General features: G+C 36.6%; 1 protein-coding gene across 2 annotated transcripts in view; it reads left to right on the forward strand.

The window, feature by feature from the left end:
* SRBD1 (S1 RNA binding domain 1) overlaps positions 1 to 15,719 on the forward strand; it is a 207,301-nt gene that overhangs the window by 177,557 nt on the left and 14,025 nt on the right. The window contains exons 18-19 of one of the 2 annotated variants that reach the window (XM_028104085.2): positions 1,191 to 1,367; positions 4,622 to 4,804. In XM_028104085.2, coding sequence (XP_027959886.2) covers positions 1,191 to 1,367; positions 4,622 to 4,804 — 360 coding nt within the window. The remainder of the gene's footprint in view (positions 1 to 1,190; positions 1,368 to 4,621; positions 4,805 to 15,719) is intronic. The other variant, XM_028104086.2, reaches the window with a different exon arrangement.

Consider the following 15,719-nt stretch of genomic DNA (forward strand, 5'->3'; position numbering starts at 1 on the left):
GGTCTATGGCTGAAGATCACAGAATCTTAAGTTTAACTGACTGATATTCAGTTCAAATTTAGCTAAAATAAGGAGACGTGTAAAGTTGTCAAGTATAGAAAATCTATGAGATCGTACATTGCTTGAGCTAATCAGTTTGAGGGGAAGACATCATTTAAGAAAAGAATTGTAACAATTCATATTATCATTTTTAATACTGCAAATCTAAAGTGAAGAACATATGGTAACCATTGAGTGCATTAGTGTTGCTAATAGAATTTAAATAAGGTTAACGTGGAAAAGAGCTGTTTCCCACCACATGAGAGTAGGTATTTTTCACCAGTTCAGTCTTGTGCATACATCTGTCAAAGCTGGCAGTAACCGAAAGATAAATTCTGAGGGTTCAAGCTATGGTTACCATATTTTTACCTTGATTCTGCAAGTCACGTATCAAAATCCTTATCGTACTGTAATCACATCTTATATGCTCTGTCCTCTTTTACTGTGGTTATAGAAGAGCTGCTTTTTTCGTTCACAGTTTTGCACTTGTGTACACAAGTCTGCTGATGCAGCATGAAATTCTGGACCTCTGTAAAAGATCTGGACTCTTTTGCTTTGAGACTAGAATAGCAGAAAATATCCCTTACGTTTTAAGGTGTTGCTTTTCTACCACAGCTACAAACATTCCATAATTTTATGTATGGAATTCAATAATAGAATTAAAAATCTCTTAAATTGTAATTTTTTAATTAACACCAAGCAAACTACCTAGTATTACAGTTTTTATATTTTTATACTAACCATGACATTCATGGATAAGTACCTTTCTGTAGTTCAAGTCTTTACGTTAATGAGAACAGGCTGATTAAAAAAAATAGGGTAGTACAATGCAACTGTAGCTGTTGTAACTTTTGCTGCTAACTCACTTTGTAAACAAAACAGGAATAGGCAGAATTATTACTTGCTTCATAAATACAAGGAATGTGAATAGTATAGAACTGTGGGGAGCAGTTCTTTTTCTTGTACCAGTGTGAACCAGTTTACCAGCATCTTTATGAGAGCTACTGGTTTTATCATTATTCTGCATTCTCTTGTCCTTGTCTCCTCTTGGACAACTCTGTCCCCCTTTGTCTCTTTTATTTAACTCCCTTTTGGAATACTATTAGAACTCTTGTGTCTGCCACATTACTCGTTTTTTTTACTTTTTCTAGGCATATTGCAGGACTTAATGCCAACCGAGCCAAAAGTATTATTGAATGGCGAGAGAAAAATGGGCCCTTCGTCAGTCGAGAGCAGCTAAAGAAAGTGAAAGGTCTGGGTCCAAAATCTTTCCAACAGTGTGCTGGCTTCATCAGAATCAACCAGGATTATATCCGAACATTTTGCAGGTAATTAGTAAAGTATCTGCTCAGCGTTCTGTTTTCACTCTCCTCTTTTACTATTGCCCCTCCTGCTTACTGTCCTCAGTCCTAGGTGTCCATTTGTTCATTCCTTCCTTCAACATGTGTTGACTCTCTAATCTTTGCTAGGCACTGGGAATCCAGCAGTGAACAAATCAACAAATTCCCTGCTCTCATGAAGTTAAATTTTAACTAGTAAAATAAATAGTTTCAGATGTGTAAATTATACAAATTAAAACAGAGATGTGACACTGTCTTGGGGAACAGTATGAGTTGATTACGCTTTATATGAGTTATTCACTGAAATGTTATTTGAGCCTAATTTTGAATGAAATGAAGGAGCTAGGCACACAGGGATTGGAAGGAAAGCATTCTACGCAGAGCATATAGTACATGTGCGGAGTCCCAAGCATGACCAAATGTGGTGTATTCAGGAAATGAAACTAAGGCCAGTGTGATTGTAGCATCCCAAGTGGGAAGAATTTGTACAAGATAAGGTGACACAGAGGACTTTACAGTGGCCACTTTATATTGACAGCTGTTTCCCTATGTGTAGTTGGGCCTCCCCATTTCCCTCCTCCCTGAAAACTGACCAAAGAATAATTATCAGTTGTGTAGATTAAGAACTAAATTCTTGCCCTTAATTGCTAATCCTGGTAGCACAAAAGCAAAGAATTTGGGTAAACTTCCTAAACATTTAACATCATGAAAGAATAGTGGGGTTTTTTTAAAGATTTATTTACTTATTTTAGAGAGAGAGTGTGAGTGGGGGGAAGGGCAGAGGGAGAGTGGGAGAGAGAGAATCTCAAGCAGATACCCCTCTGAGTGCAGAGCCTGATGCGGAGCTCAATCCCAGGACCCCAAGATCATGACCTGAGCCAAAATCAAGAGTTGGCTGCTTAACCTGAGCCACTCAGGCATCCCGAAAGACTAGTTTTTATGTATTTACTACTTTGGGACTACCTGTTTCATTCATATTATTTTTTTCTTCTGACAAAATTGTAATAGAGGTAATATGGAAAAATAATCTTTATTCTGTAAAAGACTAATGAGGGAAAACCAGCCCTGCTGGATGATGATAATAATAATAATAATACAAAATTATAGTTACATAACCATTTAGTTTTAATGTAGAAATGGAAGAGAAGAGAGTCTGAAATTCACCAAAACAGGCAGAATTTAGTTTATGATAAAGAAGTTTCAAACAGTGGGGAAAATTGATTAACTGTCCAAGAAGCAGTCTTGCGACAACTGGCAGGAATTTGATATGCCTAGGGGAAGCTCTAGTTCTACCTTATATCTTATACCCAAATACAACCCAGATGGATCATAGTCTTAAATAGAAGTGAAACTGTAAAAGTACCAGAAGAAAACATGGGTAGGTTTTGCAGAACATCGGACAACAAAACCTAGAAGCTGGAAATAAAAAACAATTGATAAAATAATCCCATGTTTCTTAGTTTATATGTTTTTGGAACACTTGGTTAGAAAATTCACACAGTATAAAAAAGAATAAAATGAAAAGTAAAGGGCATCTCAACCTCTCACTTCAAAATAGTTTCTTACATATTGCTTTCTGAAAGTAAATTTATACTTAGATCAACTTGTATCTTTATTATTTAAAAATGCATATAGTAGGGATTGTGCTGTCCAACTATTTGAAACTTGCTTTATTTGTTTCAGTAATATATCTTGGACTTCTTTCCACATATTACATATAGATGTATGTCATTATATATAATGTCTGCATAATATTTAATTTATGGGTGGGCCATAATGTAATTGGTGCTGTATTGATGAACATTTGGGTTGTTTTTAAAGCCGTATGTTTTTTCAGCTGATAATGAAGTACTTGAAAATTCATGACTGTTACATCTTGATAGGTCAGACCTTTATTCAGAATGGACTACTGCTATCTCATTGAGTGTTTTTTGCTTTGAAATCTATTTTGTTAGCAATGTTGCTACATTTGCCTTTTCAGTATGCTTGGTATTTTTTTTTATTTTCAAACTTTCTATGACATTTAATTTTTGATACGACTCTTATAGACCAGTAGATTTCATGGTTTTCAATTTTATATTCATACCTTCACATTTATTGTATTTATTGATACGTTTGGGCTTAATCTTATATCTATTATATATTTTCTCATCATCATGCTTTCTGATTTCCTTTCATGCTGTTTGTTAGATTTCTCAGCTAACAAGTTTTCCCACCTCATTTTTATCTCCCCTTAGTGATTGCAAGTCGTATGTCTTTTTTTCTGGTGATTATCCTTAAGTGTCATTTGGACTGGCTTCTGCAGTTAATAGGTGTCTCTGTCCTCCTCCTGGAGAAGACTAGCACCGTAGGACTTTACCCAGCCTTCTTCTCTTCAACTGTATGTCCCATGAGGAGATGACCTGGGATTTTAATTTTAGTTTCAGACTTCCTTTATATATATTTCCATAAATCATGAGCAGTTAATAAGTTTTTATAGTCTCTGTGCCCATCACTGTTTCTTGTAGCCCCCATTATCACTTTTCTTGAACTTGTTGTTTTTGCCAGGAGTATATCCTTAAGAAATTCTTTTTGGAGAGGGTATATTATATGGGTTATACTTTAGTCCTGACATGTCTGAAAATGATTTTAATTTACCCTCCTATATGAATGCTAGTTTGGTGAGATAGATGATTCTAGATTCAAAATCATTTTCTCTCAGAACTTTTAAGATAACTGGTTCACTGTGTTCTGGCATCTGATGTTTATCAATGAGAAATCTGATGCCTGTCTGATTCTAGTTCCTTTTGAGGTAATCTGTTTTATATTTCTCTCTTGATTTTAAATCATATTTTAAAGTTGCCCCACAATATGTCAAACCTGAGTCATTTTCCATTCATCCTATTTTGTACTCAGTAGGTTCTTTTAATTTAAGAACTTGTAATTCTCTTCAGTTCTGGGAAATCATCTTCTCTTTCTCCTTCTCTTTTTTTTTATTTAATTTACTTACCCTCGTTTTTCTCTCTTCTCTTGTAAAATGCCAATTATACAGGCTGAATCAGGATTGTGTTTGGCTTTAAGTAACAGGAAACTCTATTAATAGTGTTTAAATAAATACGTGATAATTTCTATGAGACGAATGGTCAGACTGTGGGTGCTGTTTGTGTGTATTTGCATGGCAGAGAAATAAACACATTTTAAACACTTCGTTTCTTCCCAACCTTCCCTCCCCTCCCACTCCTTGACTTTTTAAATGGTTACAGTAGTCAGCAAACTGAATCTGCCGGTCAAGTTCAGGGAGTTGCTGTGACATCTTCAGCAGGTGTTGAGGTCACAAATGAGAAGCAGGGCAAGAAGAAGAGCAAAACTGCAGTGAATGTTGTGCTGAAGCCAAATCCTTTGGACCAAACTTGCATTCACCCGGAATCGTATGACATAGCAATGAGGTAAGTCTGAGGCCCACGTGAGAATGCTCCGCGGCCAGAGTGAGTTCCCTACAGCAAATGGCCTTTGTTTTGGCACAATAGAGATTTAAAAAATATGACCATGTTTAACATGACAACATTTTTCAGAAGTTCCACATTGCTGAGTTATGTGGCACATTATTTTATTTCAGTGAGGAATGAAACCATTATTCCTGGAGCAGTGTCAAGCTAATAAACCCTGGTACTAATGGTGAAGTGTGTGTAATGGAAATTGCATGGCACTCTCCTCTGTTTGTTTTGGAAATTAACGAGACACAAATGACTAGCACCTGGCCTAAAGCTTGTGCTTATCTAAAGATAAAGCCCTTTTGAAAGTAAACAGCCAACTCTCAGATTTCTTAAGAAATATTGCCCTGCAAAGTTATTAGAGTCTAAGAAATGATGTACTTTTAATGAGCATACATTACACAGAATGATATGGGGGAGGTTTTTTGAGTACAAGGAAAAGTTTAATGTAAGGCATTAAAAGAAAAAAAGTTTTAATACCACATTTAATTAGTTAAAAAATTTTAATTAGTTAAAAAACAGTGTCTTGCTACATCACTAAATATTTTAAGACTTAGTGAGTTAAATGACAGTGGGTTTAAAAATAGTGAATATTTTAACTTTCACTGGATCTAGAGATTTTTAGCTTGTTTTGAAAAAGTTTCTATTTGATTATTTTAATAAATGTAATTTGTTTCCTTTATTTGAGAGAGAGAGTGTACGGGAGGTGGGGGGGTGGTAGGGCTAGAGGGAAAGGGAGAGAGAGAATCTTAAGCAGGTTCCACACCCAGTGCAGAGCCCGACGTGGGGCTCGATTTCACGACCCTGAGATCTTGACCTGAGCCGAAACCAAGAGTCAGACGCTTAACTGACTGAGCCACCCAGGCATCCCTTGTTTCCTTTCTTGTATTTTTATTTATATATTTTTTTAAGATTTTATTTATTTATTTGACAGAGACAGAGTGAGAGAAGGAACACAAGCAGGGGGAGTGGGAGAGGGAGAAGCTGAACAGGGAGCCCGATGCGGGGCTTGATCCCAGGACCCTGGGAACATGACCTGAGCTGAAGGCAGATGCTTATCGACTGAGCCACCCAGGCGCCCCTCCTTTCTTTTAAAAGTGTTTAAAATTATAGACTATAGCACATCATAGAGCACTTGGGAAATAGAAAAAAAAGAAGTAAAGAATAATACTCTGCCAACATCAAAACAGTGGTACCTGTTTTTCCCCTAGGATTTTGTTATAGAAAAATTTAAACACAAAGAAAAATAGAAGAAAAAAGTTTACAATGAATTCCTATGTACCCACACCTAGATTTTAGTATTAACATTTTACTATGCCTGTTTTCTACTTACTTATCTGTCCATCTGTTTGTTCATCAGTCCATCTTATTTTATGCATTTCAAAGAAAATTGCAGATATCAGTATACTTTCAGCTAGTACTTCAGTATACATATCATTAACTGGAATTCTATAATTCTTAACAGTATTTTTTCTTCTGAGGTAAAATTCACATACAATTAAATTTTAAGTGTGTATTAGCTGAGTTTTGGCAAATAAATACCTACATCAGTCTAACCCAAACCCCTCTCAAGATTAAAAATAACAAAACAAAACAAAACAAAACCTTGCCATCATCCTAAAATCTTCTCTTATGCCCCATCTTAGACAATCCCTGCCCCAGCCTCCTGGAGCTAACTGCATGTTTTAATTTGTTCTGCCAAAGAATAGTTTGCCTCTTCTAGCGCTTGCTATGAATGATACCATACGGTTGTACTTTTGTGTAAGACCTCTTTCAGCATAAAGTTTAGAGATTTTTATCTATGTTGTAACAAGTATAAATAGCTTGTTTCTTTTTATTGGCTAGTATTTCATTGTATGAATAGACCACAATTTATTCTCCTTGTTGAAGTACCTTTATACATTTCCAATTTTTGCCTTTTATGAGTAAAGCTGCTATGAACATTCTTGTACAGTTTTTGTTGATGTTGACATTTGCTTTCATTTTTCTTGGAAAAATACTTAGGAGAGGATTTGCTGGGTCATAAGGTAGGTGAATATTTTAGTTTTCTTAGAAACTTCTAGACTTTACTCCAATATGGTTGAACCATTTTACGCTTTCACCAACAATATATGAGTTCTGGTTACTTCACATCTTCACTATTATTTGATGTTAGTCTTTTTAATTTTAGCCATTCTCGTGTGTGTGTGGTAGTATCTCTTTATGGCTTTAATTTGCATTTCTCTGGTGACGCTGAGCACTTTCTCATGGCTTATTGGCCATTAGCATACCTTCTTTTGTGAACTCTGTTCTTATCATTTAGCCATTTTCTGATTGAGTTGTTTACATTTTTATTAATGGGATGTGGGCATTTTTTTAAATGTATTCTGGGTTCTAGTTTTTTGTCAGTATATGTTTCACAAATAACTTGTCTCAGGTTGTTGTTTACTTCTTTATTTTCTTATTGGTGTCTTTTGATGAGCAGAGGTTTTGAATTTTGGCAGTGTCTACTTTATCAATATTTCTCTTTTATAGTTATTGCTTTCTCTGTCCTGAGAAACTTTTGCCTACCTCAAATCATAAATATATTTTTCAGTGCTTTCTTCCAAAAGCTTGGTGGTATCAGCTTTTGCATTTAGGTCTGTGATACACCTGAGGTGACATTTCATGTATGATTCAAAATAGGGGTCAAAGTTCATTTTCTTTTTCCATTATGAACATTTACTGATTTTGGCACCATGTTAAAAAAACAACACAACTTTTCTTTTTTTACCCATTGCTCTGGTGACTGTTGAAAATCAAGTGACTGTGTAAATGTGCATCTATTTCTTTTTGTTTCATCAACCTGTTTATCAATTCCATACTATCTTAGCTATACGCCGAGTTTTGAAGCAGATAGTGTAAGTCCTCCAACTGTTTTTTTTTAAATATTGCTCTGACTATTCTAGATGATTTGCATTTTCCTATATATTTTAGAATGAGATTATCAATTTTCATTAAAAAAACAAAAAACCTGGTGAGCTTATGATTGGGATTACATTGAGTCTGTAAGTGAATGTAGGAACAGTAGATGTCTTCATAATACCTATTGAGTCTTTTGACCATGAATTTCTATCTTTTCACTTATTTTGGTCCTTCCTCTCTCTCAGAAGTGTTTTAAAATTTTCATGTACAGGGCTTGCATTGTCTCTTATTAAATGTATTTTATATTTTTCAACATTATTATAAATGGAATTTTTTAAATTTGTTGCTAATATGTAAAAATACAATTGATTTTTGCATAGTAACCTTGTGTCTGTCAGCCTTGCTAATTCACTGACTAGTTCTAGTAGGTGTTTGTAGATTCTTTAAGTTTTCCTGTGTAAACAATTAAGTTATCAGCAAATAGATGAAAGCTTTACTTCTTTTTTAATTTTAATGCTCTTTATTTCTTTTTCTTGCTCATTGCAATGTCTAGGGCCTTCAGTACTGTATCGAAGAGTAGTGAGAGTGGGCATCGTTGTCCTGTTCTCAGTCTTAGCACATGGTCCTCATTTTTTTTAATATAAAAAAATTATGGTCTCGTAGTAATTATGGTAATGTTTGTTATTTGAGAAGATGCCTATGTGCTACACATGATTTTATACACATCTTGCAAAAACTGACATCTCTTTGGGTACTAAATTAGCATTTTGTTACATGCAAATCAGTGCCTTTTTTTCAATGTCTTTTTTAATGTACATTTTTGTTTGTTTTCATAATATAGTTCTAATATAGTTCATAAATTTTTCAACTTGCTAATATAAGCACAAATTTTTTATTTCTGCCTATCTCTCTTTTAAAAAGCTGAGTAATATTCCATCACATGATTGAACTGTAATTTATTAGTAGCAGTACTAGTAGTGGTTCCTTATGATGGATTCCTAGAAGTGGAATTACTCTTCCAAAGGGTTTGAGAGTTTATGTGGCTCTTGATATACATTGCCAAGTAACGTTCTAATTTGTAATGCCACCAGCAGTGTTGAAGCTTGAGAGATCTTGAATTCTTCCTGTTAAGCAGGACTTTTCTGCCAATTTTTACACTTTCTGCATGTGGAGCAGAAAAGCCCTACCAGTAACTTCACCCTTCTGTATGCTTCCTTTGGGAGCAGACTTGTCTCTCAGGAGGGTACTTACAGACTATTTCATGGGAAATTTTGTTTACATGAAGTTCAACTCTCAACCTTTAAAACCTGGCAACAGAACTAGCAATTTATCTAATTAAACTTACCATCCCCATTATCCACCTTGAAACTGTGATAGTCCTTTCTGGCTTTTAACATACTTAGTATAGACATCATAGACGTCGCTCAACATAGGTAGTTCATACTTTCATATAGTGTTACACAAGTGTCTTTCCAGGGAAAAAAAGCTCACTAAGATTATGATTAGTCATCATTGGTTTGACCTCAGTTCTGTAAAAGTAAGTTCCATTGCAGTAAAGTTCATTTTTAATTACATCAGAAAACCGGTAGGAATGTAGTGGCTTTCATGCTCCCCTACCATAATGTAACTCCCAGAAATACGCCAAGTTGTGAAGCCATTAAGTCTTTTTACTTTTGTATTTATGGTATTCTCTCTCACATAATATTTTAGAAAATTGAGGTCATGATATTTTTTAACCTGAGTTAGAGTCATTTAGTGGTTCTTTAAAAAGTTTACCTTTTTAAACTATTTTTATTATTTTTATTACTTTTTTTTTTAAGATTTTATTTATTTGACAGAGAGAGACACAGTGAGAGAGGCAACACAAGCAGGGGGAGTGGGAGAGGGAGAAGCAGGCTTCCCGCGGAGCAGAGAGCCTGATGCGGGGCTCGATCCCAGGACCCTGGGATCATAACCTGAGCTAAAGGCGGACGCTTAACGACTGAGCCCCAGGTGCCCCTTTTTATTACTTTTTTGAAGTTTTATTTTACCAGTTTTATTTACATGTAGAGATTCTCTAGTAATATTAAAGTGCTTTGTTGTATGAGCTGGAATTTTTTCTCATCTGTTTACCTTTTTTATCTCCTTATAATGCTATTTTGTTTTTGAAATATGAATGTTTAGTTTTTATGAAGTACACCTTTTTTTGCTTTTATGCAAGTTGTCCTTCTCTTAAGATAACTAATCTCAGATCAATTCAGTATTTCCCATACTTTCATATTCTTTATGGTTTTGTTTTTTACGCTATGAATTTTATAGTTGATGGTTTTATTTATTACTTAGAATGTACAGAACACTGTGGTAGGGCCTGAAGAATATAAAAAATGAATAGAGGCACTTCATGCTCTCAAGGAATCTATCAAATAGGCTAAAACTATTACTCACAAAAAAACATAATAGAAATCAGTAGTCGGTGCCCTTTGTGAAACACAAAGTCGTTCACAGGACAGAGAGGTCATTTCCCGATGGGGTTTTCTTGTAAGGGCAAGGATGACTTGGAGTGCTTGAACTGAGAAACTGAAATGATAAACTGCCATCATCTGAGATGAAGAAGACTATGGTTGGAGCAAGGTTTAGGGGAGAGACCTGGAGTTGAGTAGAAGGCCTGTTAGGTTTGAGACATCAGGTAGGCAGTTGGATGCATGAGTCTGGAGTGTGGAAAAGCGACTGGACTAAGGATATAAATTTAAGAGTTCTGGGCTTATGCAGGTCCTTAAAGCCATGAGATGGGAAGAAATCACCACAGGAGTGACCCAAGTTTAGTTCTTCAACTTTTCTTTTCCCCCATTCCCTCCCTTAACAGTGAGTTTCCACTTCATCCTCCAGTGTCTCTAGTATTCATGTTATTTTTGCCATTCATAGCCAGTTACTGTCTTTTATACCCTCCAACCTGTCTTTAGCCAACTGTAGTGCTGCCGTTTTAATATAGCCCCTGGTGAGAAGGGTCTGACCACTTCTCACCGACTCCTTGTGCAGTCATCTTAGTCTCAGTCACCATCATCTCCACCTGGATCACAGCTAATGCAATTAGTCTAATAGGTCTCCCTGCTTCTACCACTGCCTAGCCAGATAGTCTGTTCTTAGCACAATAGACAACTAGATCCTTTTAACATGTAAATCAGAGTGTGTCATTCTTCAGCATAAAACCCTACTATCTCTTCCAGTTACCCTCAGAATTAAGGCCAAGTCCCTATAATTGCTCCCTTGCTCATTCTGCTCTACCCATGCTGGCCTTTTTGTTATTCTGTGAACATGCCAAGTCTGCTCCCACATTAGGGTGTTTACACTGTCCGGTGCCTCTTCCTGGAACACTTTTCCCCTGGATATCTGCACAGCTAACTACTTCACCTCCTTTATCTCACCAAGACTGCTCACATGTCACCTTGTCAACAAGGCCTACACTGACTACCCTACTTAAGTCTGCACGCCCTTACCTGTAAGCCTGGTAATTCTGATCCCCATTACTCTCTCTGCTCTTTCTCTTTTTTCCACAGCACTTTTCACCTTTATCATACTTTACAACTTATTTATTATGCTGGCTGTATCCTGTCAGTCTCCCTGAGAGCAAGGATCTTTGAATGTATTGCAAGATTGCAGAAGAGTACCTGGAATACAGCAGGCACTCAGAAGGTATATGTTTAATGAATGAATGAGTGAATAATTCTTTCAATACTAGCCTCGGTTAGTGGTGCCATTAGCCATTCCCTATGGGACAAGAGAAGAAGACCAAGCCTTTTTATTTATTTGTTGTTTTGGGGCAGGGCTGGTAAGGATGAATGGGAGGAGAAGAGGGAGTTATAAAGGGAGGGAGAAAGAAGGATACAAGTTTTGGTTTTAGATATATTAAATTTGAGTTGCTAAAATATTCATGAGAGTATCTCTTGCAGGCAAATGGAAAGGCAGACCTAGAGCTTAGGAGAAAGGCCTGGACTAGACATGTTGATGTGTAGGATTGGAATTATCAGTGGGAGGCGAGAGATAACGAGTCATGTGAGTGGATGCACTCATGCAAGGAAGCATGTAGAACAAGAGGAGAAGGTGGTTAAGGTCAAAAACTTGGAGGATATCTACATTTAGAGGGCCAGAGGAGGAAGAGAAGGCAGAGCAGATAGAATATGAAAACAAGTCATGAAGGAAGGTCAGTAAGTTGATGGTATCAAATATGGCAGAATGGGTAAGTGGTTTAAGGATGTGTTGACAATTGGGGGGTCATTAATTGAGAGAATAATTTCAGAAAAGTGGCAGGATTAGAAGCCAATGTGTAGGAGCCTGGGGAAAACCAAGCAGTAAGAATTAGAGACAGATAATTCTTCTGAGAACTTTGGTAGTGAAAAGAAGGAGCCATGTGATGGAAGTCCAGGAAGAGGTAAGATAAAGGGTGGTTCCTGCTTTTGGCTTGTAGGGAGCAGAGAATGGGGAGACCACAACAATAATACATCTGTGGCCAAAATGAGAGGAGCAAGTAGTAGAGAACATGGTAGAGACAGTCGTAACATTTTATAAAGCTAAAAGACCTTGTTCATTTAGCTGTCATTCCCCACTCCCCACCACCACAATTTGAGGTGAGACAACTAGGCCATAGACCACAAGAATGCCAAGGTCAAGAGTCCTTAATAGCAACCTGTGAGGAGTGAGGTGGGGAGAGAAACAGAATCAAGGAATGGAAGAGTAGTAGGGAAGTATGGGGCAGGATGAGTAAAGATACGGAGACATCTAAGGAAGGGGATTTTAAGGCAGCTTTGAATTTTTCAGTGAAGTAGGCAGTAATTAAGTAAATATGAGAAGGCCCTGAAACAAGTAAAAGAGATTTAGAACAGAATGGCTTCAAAGGATTACTGAACGAAAATCTATCTGTAGCAATAGGTTTCTTAATCCCATGTTCCACTTAAATCTTCTGTATTATGGATTGTGTATGTGTTTTTCATTGACATTTCCTAAAAGCCTTGCATTATTCCTTACCCTCTCTCTCTTAAAAATATCTGCTGGCGGAGGTGGGTACATCTCTAGGATGAATATAATACTCCTGCTCTATACCCAGTTCTTTAAAATGAGAAGATGCCAAATGTAGTCACTATCAAGTTGCTTCATTTGAAATGCATGTGCCCTCATTCTGAAAAACAACAGAAGGGAATTCTTTTAATACAATATTCAGGAAATATATCTGCAGCAGAACAGCATAAAATTCTACACACTCTTTGTGAAGAATTCATTTCCTACAGATCCCTTAATATAATAGACAGAGTTTCCTTTAATGGAGGAGGTAATGTTTTCTCCAGAGGAAAGGCAGAGTCTGATTTCAGCCATGTGATGATGGAGAATAACAGTCAAATCTAGCATATTCCAGATACTCATTTCTTTATTTGTCCTTAGGAAGCACACATAACACGACTTGTTACTTTTCTGTGCTAACATACCATCTTTAAGGGTATGATATCCTTAATCTGAAAGATCATTATGATTACATTTAAATCTGGCTCCAAACTAGCTTTTTAATTGTGACCTAGTTAAAAGATCAGGCTTTGGAGCTAGTTAAGAGCTCAAGATTTGGAGTGCCGTATAGCTGGTTTTACCAGCTGAGTTATTTTAGGTAATTTACTTCACCCATCTGAGACTCTGTATACCTTAAAAAGTGGGAATAATAATATACCAGCCTCATAAGATTGCTGTGAGGTCAACAAGATTATGTTTCTAACGTGCCTAGTAATGAGGAGATGCTCAATGAATGTTTGTTGTTTTTATTGGACTATTAACTATTCCCCAAACCTGACCTGAGACATATTTTCCTGTCTCCAACTCTTTAAACATCGCTTTTCCTCTTTCTACTGGTTGAAGTCTTCTTAAAGACCTAGCCCAAATGTCACCTCCTGCATGAAATCTTACAAAGATACCCCTATCTGGAAATGAGCTCTTTCTTCTGTATACAACTTCTGTGCTTCACAAAGGCCACTTACTAATTATTGCCCTGTGTTACGGTTATTTGTAAGTTTTATCCTATTTTGGCTAAAAATGAAATGTCTAGCTTTATTTCAATCTAGATATTTTTTTCTCTAGCATAAACTGGCTGAGGTCAATGCAGTTGCATAAGCAAAATTGTTGATAGAACATCTAGAGCATCCTTTCTGCTGTTGCCTATCCCACAAGTTGAGTAAGTACTTATTTCAGAATCCCTGGTGGATTGAAGACATTTTCAGACCTCCCCAAATTGAATTCCATGCCTTCACAGAGCATGTGTGTCCAGAGCCTTCCTAGACTTTACAGACTAGAAAACAGAGACAGACCCTGAAAGAGGATTACTTTACTATTTTCTGTCATCATTTAGAAATTGTCACGATGTCCTCATGTGTGAGTGATTTCATTGTGTTGGGTAATATGGGCCATGAGGAAAATTGCTGCTATATTATGAGTAGAATGAAGTCCAGAAACAGCCAATTTAGGGGTTGCCACACCCCATGCCTCTTCTGTTTTTGCCATACCATTTTGGTTGATCAAGAGAGCCAAAGACAAGTATGTGATTTTTCCTTTTTCTTGAATAAGGTGCTAGGAGGTACTGCTTCATGCTGCAGATTATGCTGGTTTGTACATGTCACAGTGAGACCTGGCGTTCTCCCAAAGAATATCCTGCATTGAGAATTTGATTCACTTTAGATAGTTAAGCTTGTAAGTTGTTATGTTCTTGATTTAACTTGAAAAATTCTAGCACTCACTTTAATAAAGCATTAGCTAATATTTAATTGTTACTTCCATTTTGGCCATTATGAAGACATTTAAGAGACTAGTTTCTGGAAGTGGTTAGTAGCCTGCACAGCAGGACTATGACACGCAGCACCACTCTGATGGACTAGGCAAAGGTGTACCAAGAATGATTTGTATCGGTAGCTGATGAGCAGTATTAGCACTACCATCTCCTTTATTACTGCTGAGGTACCCATTTCTGACCTTTACAGTCAGTGCAGAAAAGTATGTTTTCAGAGAGTAAACAACCATCAATTTAAAATTCAGGTCTAGGATGGGAATAATCATATAACATGACAAAATATTTAATTGGGGGGGGAATCTTCTATACAAAAGACCAGTAATGTTTATTCTTAATTTACTAAAAACTTGTGTCAAATTTTTGAGAACAAAAGTTGGTCAAAGGTCACAAACTTTGAGTTATGAGTTAAGTTCTGGGGATCGCATGTACAGCCTGGTGATCATAGCTAACAGTACTGTATTATGTACCTGAAAGTTGGTGAGTAGATATCAAATGTTCTCACCACAAGAAAGAAATGGTAATTATGTGACCGGTTGGATGAGTTGCCATGGTGGTAATCATTTTGCAGTTATATAAGTGTATCAGATCAACTGGTTGTATACCTTAAACATATAGTGTTATTTGTCAATTGTGTCTCAATAAAGCTGGAAAAAAAAAAGAAAAACAAAAGTAAAATTAAACCAATAGATACACAGGATTCTGTGATGAGATAAATGGATAAATGGATCCCAACAGTACTCATAGCCTACAAATAGTTGGGACTAGGGTTTGGGAAGGCCCTGTAGAGTCCTGCCTTGCTCCCTGCCATAGAGCTATAGTAAGTCAAGCCAGACAGTGACAAGTGCCCGGTACTGAAGACCTTTAATGAGTGAGCACATCTTAACCTCTGTTTCTTGCCCATTCCTGTTACAGGATTTAGCATCTCAGAACTCTTCTTTTAGAATTGCATTCAGAGGTTTTGTCACATTCTTCCCAAACTTAGCTTTCTGCCCAGCAAGGAAGGAAGTCTTTTGGCTAATAAGCAGCTGTAATGCAGGGAGTTTAGATTGTTGTTTTAAAAAACAAAACAAAACACAGCAGCAGGAGAACAGTGACATTTGCAGATTTGACATTCATAGTTTTGACTGAGAGCAACCCAGAAGGCACGTGACTTGAGGTGATTTCTAATTTTTCTGAGCGGTAAGTCACTTAGCC

Source organism: Eumetopias jubatus, unplaced genomic scaffold (genome assembly GCF_037043125.1).
Source record: "Eumetopias jubatus isolate StellerSeaLion01/CBP00866 unplaced genomic scaffold, mEumJub1_p1.0 scaffold_9, whole genome shotgun sequence".
NCBI classification, from domain to species: Eukaryota; Metazoa; Chordata; class Mammalia; order Carnivora; family Otariidae; genus Eumetopias; species Eumetopias jubatus.